At 42.9% G+C, this 9,363-nt stretch overlaps 1 protein-coding gene across 1 annotated transcript; it reads right to left on the minus strand.

Annotated features, from left to right (window-relative positions):
- Positions 1-2,709: 2,709 nt before the first annotated feature.
- On the minus strand, positions 2,710-5,664 carry LOC118254741 (transmembrane protein 14C-like). Its single transcript, XM_035560267.2, has 4 exons — positions 5,504-5,664; positions 5,241-5,342; positions 3,747-3,831; positions 2,710-3,530 (listed from the first exon to the last, which is right to left on the minus strand). Exons 1-4 carry the CDS (start codon positions 5,577-5,579, stop codon positions 3,473-3,475), a joined length of 321 nt encoding a protein of 106 aa, XP_035416160.1. The 5' UTR covers positions 5,580-5,664; the 3' UTR covers positions 2,710-3,472.
- Positions 5,665-9,363: the final 3,699 nt, after the last annotated feature.

A 9,363-nucleotide genomic window follows, 5' to 3' on the forward strand; every position in this document is an offset into this window, starting at 1 on the left:
TGCTACACTTGTTGAGCTGTAGTGAAGCTTAAAATTAGACTCTACTGTTAAAATTAAATTATGACTGTTTTCAGTTGAAGATCTGTGGAGATTTATATCTCCCCTGTCAAAGGTGTGTCACAGTGATGTTTAAAGGAGCCTGAATCACTGCAGTCTCATCAGCTGTTTTAATGTTGAATTAGCCAAAAAGGCCTAAGTGATCAGTAAACTCCTGTTTTTACATGTCTTACAAACTTCCCCTTATTTTAAAGATGTTGAATCAGGCTGTTCTTCAAAGAAGTTACTTCCTGCTTTAGCTCTTAAAGGCTAACTTAAGTCCCTGAAAACACACACAAACTTTAATAATGCAATACCTCAATGTATATGCTCATGCCATACCTTCCCTGGCTTCTATGGTAAGTTTTACAGTAACATCCTGCAAAAGGCCTTGCAGTGTACAATAAATCTTTTTTCACATGTTGACCTAGGCTACTTCTGTTAACGGTTGCATTCAGAATAGATGCTTTGGACTTAGTAATTATATAAACCCTGCCATTTTCAAGTGCAAAATTAGTATGTTCTTTAAAGATGTACAGCTGTTAATGATTACTTTAGGCATTGTAAAAAAGAAGTATTTGTATGATTTTTATAACTACATATAAAATTTCAATTCCTATTGTTGACCTAATGTGCCATAATATATGGGCTACATAACTTAACGTATGTCAATTTTATCTTAAGCTGTTGTACCAAAAAATCATATGGTTTGTTATAAAAACAGCACCTAAAGAAAACACTAGTACTGGAAGAAATGTACAGGGATAGGAGTATCTAGTTAGTAACACACTAGAAACCTTAATTCATTTGCCATGGGTCTACTCTCAAGTATTTGTTATTCCCTTACTACTAGCAGGTCTTCATATGCTATTTAAATGTACCTTAATTTATCTGTAGAAGTTCTGTTTTATAAATGCACTGGTTTTATGATTCAAAAAGCAAGAGAAATGCACCACTCATCACTAGTACAAGATGCCAGTGAGTTAGTTACAGTCACAGTCTAGGCAAGCAACTAACTATGTGGCCATAGCTCACTAATATTTACCTAGAGCAGAAAAACATAGTACTTGTTGCATTAAATACGGCTAGAAGCAGCACACCATCCTTACCATATACTAATGGACACTGAAACTATTTTGACATAACCACAACGGTCTTGACTTGTCCATAATCAAAGCATGACAAGTTTTTCTTGCAACCAGTATGAGACTAATAAGGCTCTCTACAGTCACGATAACTCTGATCCACTGACACACACTTTCAGTGCAGAAATGCCAGCTACTGCTTAAGAAGTTTAGTATGCACTCAAAGGTCCAAGGGGATAAAAAATACGCAACTGTCAAAGTCTGATCCTCCCTTTGTTTGGCTTACTGTTTCTCCTGACTGTGAGAAGTGGAAACAGAGTTCCAGCAGCAGTTCTCAATTCAGGCTACTGCTTTCCAAAGCTCATGAAACAGCAGCAAGGCATAAACTCTTTGGTCTAATTCCCTGCTTTTCATTGCCTTGTTGTCCATTAAAGGTCAACTGCCGCCCAGACTTGCAAGTTATCTGATTTGAGACGGGCATTACACAATTAGAAAACTGCTGGATCTCTGCCTGTGCTCAAGGCCAGCTGTAACCCAAGCTGTGTGGCCTGAGACTAGGCTGCTGGCAGCTGCGCTCTGTAGTGGCAGTGATCAGGACTCTTGGTCCTTGGGGGAGCTGTGCTGCAGCTATGCCCATGCCCAGCCACGTCCCTACTGACTGCAACCCCATCCACTGATTTCCTGGCCTGCCTGATTTCCTGGCCTCCCTGACCTTGCCTCATTGCTGCAACCTGCTAGACAAATCCCCGTACTTGTGGCAGACCCCAGACACTGCCACTGGATGCGATCTCATGACCTGCTCAGGTAGCATGGGGCCGTGCCATCCTCAGGGAGGTCACTGCCCTGCCTGTTTTGCTGAAAATCTCACCTCCCAGATCACCTTCTCCTTTGGGAGACACTTCCCACTTCTGCTGCTCCCATCCGTGTCCAGAGCCTAAAATTATCTAACAAGAAAGGAAGGAAAAAGAGAAGAAAAAAAATACGTTAAGTTGTCATCCTCCTGCTGAGGTACTGGCTCAATATTTAGGGAACTCTGAACAAATGAGGCCCTACAAGCTCTCTAACCTAACAGATCAACCCCACCACTTCCATCGCTCGCAGTATCAGCCACCAAAAAAGAAAGGTTGTGAACATCAAGTTCAGGTCCTGTGCAGAAAGGGACATAAGGTAGATAGTACGAGGAAGGGATATATTACCATCCACGTGTAGCTCCCAGCTGCACGGCAAGTTTATATTTAGAATGATTTCAGGCAACAGAGTACTTGTGAGGGAATCATCCGAGCCCTTTAGTCTTTAAATAAACTTTCACTGTGAGCTTTTCCAATCTGAAATAGATGATTTTCTCCCAGGGAAAAAAAAAAACAATACTGAAATACTTGTATGAATATATAAAGTAGATGTTTTTTTCCTCTGGTTATACCCCTCCTCCCCAACCAGTTCAGGAAACTTAAAAGTCCCTATATTCAGGGAATGGAACAAGGATAATTTCTACAATTCACATTCACAAATACATACAGATACCCTACAGAAGAGGTACCAAATTGCATCAATCCAGATGAACAATTAAAGAAAACAGTTACAGAGAATGTAAGTTTGTAATCATAATTTCTTCGTTTATTTAGAATAACGTTTTAATTCTCATGAAATGCAAGTGGTATGACTACAATTCAGCATTATCTAATGCAGCACATTTTTGATTTCTCCTACCAGTGATAGTCTGTAAAAGTGAAATGAATGACACTAAGCAGGACACTTTTCCTCATGAAAAACTAAGTAAGGGGTTTATTTTCATTGCATCACAATAGAAACTTGACAGCCTGCTCCACAATTGTGTTTTGTGGGCCAAGGCTCTAACACGGTCCTAGCAGAAAAAAGGCCCTGACTGACAAACGTGATGACCAGATAAGCTGGCAGGGAAGTGGGAGGGGAAAGGTGACAGAACAAGCACATTTGTTATAGGCAGTATTAGCGACAAGTTGGCAACTTGTCTCCCATTGTTTCAGAATTACAAAGGATTTCAGATTTTAAGTCCAGATGTATATTTAAGCTTCATTCCTGTCAGCACACAAAAGCACCAAGAGGCCTCTGCCTACAGTAATCTGCAGGACAAGCACCTGAACTAATACTACACTCATATTTTCTTGCTTCATAATTTAGATGTTGAGACAAGTGCCAGTATGGAAGACAACACAGGTTCTCAATTTATGTCCTTTAAAGACAGACCCATGTGCGTTAGGATATGAAAAATACAGTGCGCAGTCCGCAGTGCCTTTTCTATTTTGTGTGGTACATTCAGGCAGTTGCATTTTCAGGCTTCTTAAAGATCTGCATCAAGTCACTCGAAGACAGACTTATGGCTTAAGAGGTTTTTCCATCATCTGCAATCCAAGCCGTCCAACCATCAGTATACTGTTGAACAGAATATTTGTTAAAAAAAAGCAAGGGGTAGCAAAAATCTTAAAAAGCAACATGAAAAAAATGATATGATTTTTAGCTGAACTCCAACATAAGATTTCATTTTTCACAGGACTCACCATATAATAGTTTTAAAACAATATAATGCATGTATATGTTAAATAAAATGCTTATTCAAAGTGTGGACGAGAACAGAAAACGGGTGACTACCTGGCCCCAGCAATCAGCCCAGGCATTGCTTTTCTGGAGTTGTAAAATCTCATTCCCATAACAGCAGACAAAGTTCCAGACGCCACTGATAAAAGAGAAGCGCAGTCAGGACTGTGTGAGGGAAGCAGGTCTGAAGCACCAGCACAGCACTGTCAGGGCAATTGGCAGTGCCAAGCAGGCACAAATACACAGGCAGGAATGCCTCCCTCCTCCCCACAGAAGCAAACATTTTCCTCGTTTCTGTTAAGTAGCAGAGCAGCTGTAAGCTTTACAGCAGTTTGGTAAGCATACTCTGCTGCTCATTAGAAATGAGTAGTTCTAATGAGTTAAGACCACTGCCTAATCACCTAAAACCTCTGATCCCCTGTGCGAATCACTAGCTCCCCCTCAATTTCTCCTTATTTGTGCAAGGGGAATGATTACTTCCTTGAATACAGACAGCCTCAAAATGGCCAGAAAGGTGGGACAGTAACAAAGATCACCACGGGGGAGCCAAATATTATTACAATGTCCATTTCTCGGTAACCTTCGGAACCAAAAGGTGGAACTAAATTAATAGTTGCATTTTGACATTAGATTTGAATGCTACGTTCCTACATACACTCATGCAAAAGAAGTTAGCTTTGAACAAGATTAAGAGTTGACAGTAAATACGCGCTACGGTACATTTCATTTTTCTAATGGCTTAATAACTATGACTTGAGACATAAAACCCCACTTGAAATACGAATTAGCAAATAGAAAACAAGCCAAAGGATCAATCTGAAAGAGCAGTTAATGTTTTAAACACGATTCCTAATTATTTGATTGTTAACTCTGGAACAAATCCAATCAATACTCACATAAAAAGTTACAGGGCTGCCCTTTCTTTGAAGAAGAAAGGCAGGTGGAGGTGTTATAAAAGCTTCATGTTTGTTTCTATCAGACAGGGTAAAAGATATCCTCAAGGTATGTTTCTGTTCTAAAAAGGAGGTTCTTTTCTCAGGGGTTTACTTATGAGGTACTGTGACCAATCTAAGCTCAGCTGGAGCCACACCTGCAGCCTTTTGTTTTACCTGTGGGGTTTGCTACCAGCTAAACCCACAACTTCTCCTATCATCTACTGTAAACAAGGAGAGTACATCACCGTTCCCTCCTTTCTTTTGGAGGCTTCAGACTTTCTCCCATAACATGCAATACGTTGAAGCACGCACTGTTCTGAGATGCTTGTGCACTCCTTTGCAGCCAAGGCTCATGTGCATTCCATGCACCTACATCAGTTTAACGTGGCATCAAGTCTGGCAGCAGAGATAGGTATTTCTTACTGAATTTCCAGCTTCCAGAGGGACGGCAAGGTTTTAGAGCCTACAAATCTTACTGAGACACCTCCTGCTATGGGCAGGAGGCCCTGCCACCATTTACAACACCTGTACAAATAAAAAATGTGCTAGAAAAAGCGTTGCTATTCACACTGCTACCAGAAACGTTTGGTACAGAAACACAAAGCACGCTTACCAAGAGAAAGCCAGATATTCTTTGGATCTTGGGACTGCTGGTAGGCTCCCAGCCCTGCTAAACCACCAAAGAGGAGCCCGGCGGCCAGAGAAGGGACGCTGCCTTGGGTAAAGGAAGGAGAAAGCCTTTAGCGGGAGAGCACACGTAAAGCTAACCGCCCCCCCCCCCCCCCCCAAAAAAAAAAAAAAATAATATATACATATATAAAAATACAAATTCCGTGAGGAACACAAGGCGCCGCTTGGCCCCCGGCCCGCCCCCACCTGCCCGGGCATAGCCGATGATGCCCCCCGAGGCCACCAGCGCCGCGTAGCCGAGGCCGAGCCAGTCGTAGGCCATCGGCGGACCCCGCAGATACCCCCGGGCGGGCGGGAGGCCTGAGAGAACGGAACTGACGTTGAGGAGGTCCCAGCCGACCGCCCCGCGCCGATCTTGCCGCCAGGCCGAGCGGCGCCGCCCCCGGTGGAGCGGCCCAGCGGCGCCTTCCCGGCGTTCCCACCTGTGGCTCCGAGCCCGGCTGCGGAGGGGGGGGGGGAGGGGGAGGGGGAGCGGGAAGTGGGGGGATGATTTTCAGAAAGGTGTTTCTAAGGATTCCCGATTTTCAGTTAAGGGATTTATGAGGATGCCCGATTTTCGATAAAGGGTTTGTGAGGATGCCTGATTTTCAGTAAAGAGGTTTCAAAGGATGCCAGATTTTCAATAAAGGAGTTTGTGAGGATACCCAAGTTCTGATAAGGGAGTTTGTGAGGATGCCCAATTGTCAATTAAGGGACTTGTGAGGATGCCCAATGTTCAATAAAGCGGTGTGTGAGGAAACAGCATGAAACCCACACGTTATTCACAACTGGAAGCACAATACCTGCAGCCACGCACATCATATAGGGCTGAAGATGCAGCTCCGGCCAGCACAGGCTGGCCCTGGTGGTACGCTGCCATGAGGTCTCAGCCTGGGGTAACTCCGCTCTCCATCACACACCGAGTGTTGCCTGCACCAGCAGCCCCTTCTGCTGACTTGTGCCAGGCCGTGGGAGTTAATTAACACCACATCTCCACTGTTAATGCCACGATGCTGCATTGCAGAGTGGGAAGTGAGACCCCAACAGTGCCTACTGGGACTGGAGAAATGCTGTCTCTTAGCAAGGTGAAAGCCTGGGAAGGAACTCTTAGTTCTCACATCAAACAGGTACTTCAGAACCCTGTAGGAGAAAATTCCACAAGCAGCAGCCCTGTCAGCTCATACATCCCATTGCAGGACTGACTACGGTGCTGTACAGCTGTGTACCAGAGCACTCCATGTCTGGCACCACCACCTACTTGCGTTAACAGACTAGTTCAACAAACCCTGGCGATGAGTCCAAGATTTGTCCTAGACTAAGATGACAGCAAGCACGGCGTGATGCAGTGGTGATGTCTCTTCCCTACCTCTCTAACAGAACATGCCATCAGCTCCTCCAGATGTCCTCGCTTCCAAGCATCCTCTCCTTCCTAGTTCATGTATTAAGTGACAAAAAAAAAAAAAAAAAAAAAAGGAATGCATGCTGCTTCTCTTTTTTTTTTTTTTTTTTCTAATAGACCGGACATCTGAGATGCTAGGGAATGAAGAAAGAATGATGCAGTATCTAGGAAAACACAGAATTTTGCATGCGAATGAAGCAGTTCATACAGCATCAATATAGGCCCAGTCAGCTTTTGAGGGGGGGAAACAGCACTGAAAATTTTGCTGTGCTGTTCATACTGATTCAGAAAGGCAGCCACAAGTAGTATTGGAAAGAACTATGGTTTTTTGTTTGTTTGTTTTTTATCACCGTAGCTGTAGAAAAAAAATGGGGGCAATGTCTGTTATTGACATTCCATAGTACTGCTAATACTGTCAGGTCACACTGATTTAGATGTATTTATCGAGGTCAGCTGTCAGAACCTTTTATTTTAGAATCATAGAATCACAGAATGGTTTGGGTTGGAAGGGACCTCAAAGCCCATCCAGTTCCGTCCCCCCGGCCAAAGACAGGGATGCCTTCCACCACACCAGGTTGCCCAAGGCCCCGTCCAGCCTAGCCTTGAACGCTTCTAGGGATGGGGCATCCACAGCTTCTCTGGGTAACCTGTTCCAGTGCCTCACTGCCCTCTGAGTGAAGAATTTATTCCTAATGTCTGATCTAAACTTACCCTCTCTTAGTTTAAACCATTCCCACTTGTCCTATCCCTACCCTCCCTAACAAAGAGTCTCTCCCCAGCTTTCCTGTAGGCCCCCTTTAGGTACTGGAAGGCTGCTGTAAGGTCTCACCAGAGCCTTCTCTTCTCCAGGTGGAACAACCCCAACTCCCTCAGCCTGTCTTCATTTAAAAAGAGAAGAAGCTGATGAGGGAGGTTTTGCACCCAAAAATCAGTCACACAATGAAAACAAAATGATTTATTTCAAGAAAAACATGACAAAGAGTAGCATTCATTTAAAAACAACAATAACAAACTCAAAATCAAAGTCTCTCAGTAGACTAACCACCTTTGATGTTTTTCTGGGTTCTTACTATAAGCAGTACTACAACCCAGTCTTAAAATATCTATATTTGCTCAGGCTTGGAGTACAATACCCTTTGATATCTGTGATTTCAAACTGCCAAACTTATTGCTTCTACTACTGGGAGATATTTTGCCGTTTGCCTGTATTTTCTTGAGTCTGAACGATGAAATGTAACCAAAATGTAACCTTGTTTGTACTCTGCGCTACTTTAAATAGTCACATTAAACCGTGAAATTGTCTTTTATTTTGAACATTTCAATTTGGGGATATTCAGCTTGATAGAACAAGGTGTGGGGGGGGGGGATTTTGGCTCCAGAACTCTTAGTTGGGCACCTTAAAACTCTTTCTTTAAAATATTTGTCTCTTCAGCTGCCACTGTGGTAGCAAGTTCCCTCCACAAGAAAGCGAGTAGGATTTCCACCAAAATTCTGCTGTGGAGATAAACTCTTGATGCCTTTCTGCAGAAATCTGCATTATTATGTGTTGACAGCTATAAACACAGAACAAGCTGACTGAAGCAGATCCAGCCCCTTCAGGCCCATGCCTGGGGGTTACCACCCATGCTTCGGGACATCTGAATATGATGTGTTGTCATTTCTGAACTGCTGCAGTTTGCAATCCTGTTTGTCAAAACTGAAATTAGCAATGGTTTAATACAGTTGGTTGCTAAACTGCTGCTATTCAAGACCTACTCTTTGAGCCACCTTCGCTTGTTCAGGAGAGCAGCACATTCACTCCCAATTTGTACTGCCCCAGTGCTGCTGACTTGGGTCATTCAACAGCGCTGCTAAAATACCACATAAACACCACCAGTCATCACTACAGGAAGAAGCATTCATAGTTTTGCTTCCCTGCTTTGTTTCTTTAGGACACAATGACTGATACCTGTAACTTTTGCCTTCTGTTGGCCATACTAAAATATTCCTGAGTGCAGATTTTTCTCTACAGCATGCCTAGTCTGTTGAAACTGTGTGTGTAAGAGAGTTAGGTAGACTTGGAAAGGAACATCAGCTCAGATATTTCATTGCCTCCCTCTAGTGGCTGTTACTGGGGAATAAAAATAGGGCTCGGATGAAGTGAACCCTAATGTTAAGTATGTGTATTAGCCACTAGTTTAAGATCAAAAGAAGTAAACTTGGGAAGAATACTCAAGCTATATCAAAACATGACACAGAATTACTGAGTTATTGCCAAAGCACAGTTACCCTCTTCCAGTCCTGAAAATACGTGTCTTGCCACTGTCTTCCCCACTTTGTGTCCTACATGGGATGATTTAAGGACACAGGTGGGCCAAAATCTGTGTATAGAGGCTTTTTTATTTTATTTTATTTTATTTTATTTTATTTTATTTTATTTAGTTTAGTGTAGTTTAGTTTAGGTTTTCCAGCTCTATTGGTTGGCCTTGCAAAACAAATATGTAAGCCCTTGTTTTTCAGACATGAAGAAGGGCTTCTGCACCTGAAAGCCTATCAAATTTTTCTAGCCATATTCATTAACCTAGCAAAAGATGCTGTTTTCTTTTCACAAACTTTGTCCCAATAGATATTTAAAGAACAGGTAAGATCTGGGCAGTGCAGCATCTTTATTCCATTTTCAGTATTTCTT

The sequence above is a fragment of the Cygnus atratus genome, chromosome 2, assembly GCF_013377495.2.
Source record: "Cygnus atratus isolate AKBS03 ecotype Queensland, Australia chromosome 2, CAtr_DNAZoo_HiC_assembly, whole genome shotgun sequence".
Taxonomy (NCBI): Eukaryota; Metazoa; Chordata; class Aves; order Anseriformes; family Anatidae; genus Cygnus; species Cygnus atratus.

What these genes read in the sequence shown, in the direction of transcription:
- LOC118254741 (XM_035560267.2), bottom strand. Translation starts at nt 5,579, where the DNA reads ATGGCCTACGACTGGCTCGGCCTCGGCTACGCGGCGCTGGTGGCCTCG. An exon ending in CATCGGCTATGCCCGGGCAG is followed by an intron (nt 5,343 to 5,503) that starts GTGGGGGCGGGC and finishes CCTTTACCCAAG; the next exon opens with GCAGCGTCCCTTCTCTGGCC. An exon ending in GAATATCTGGCTTTCTCTTG is followed by an intron (nt 3,832 to 5,240) that starts GTAAGCGTGCTT and finishes CTCTTTTATCAG; the next exon opens with TGGCGTCTGGAACTTTGTCT.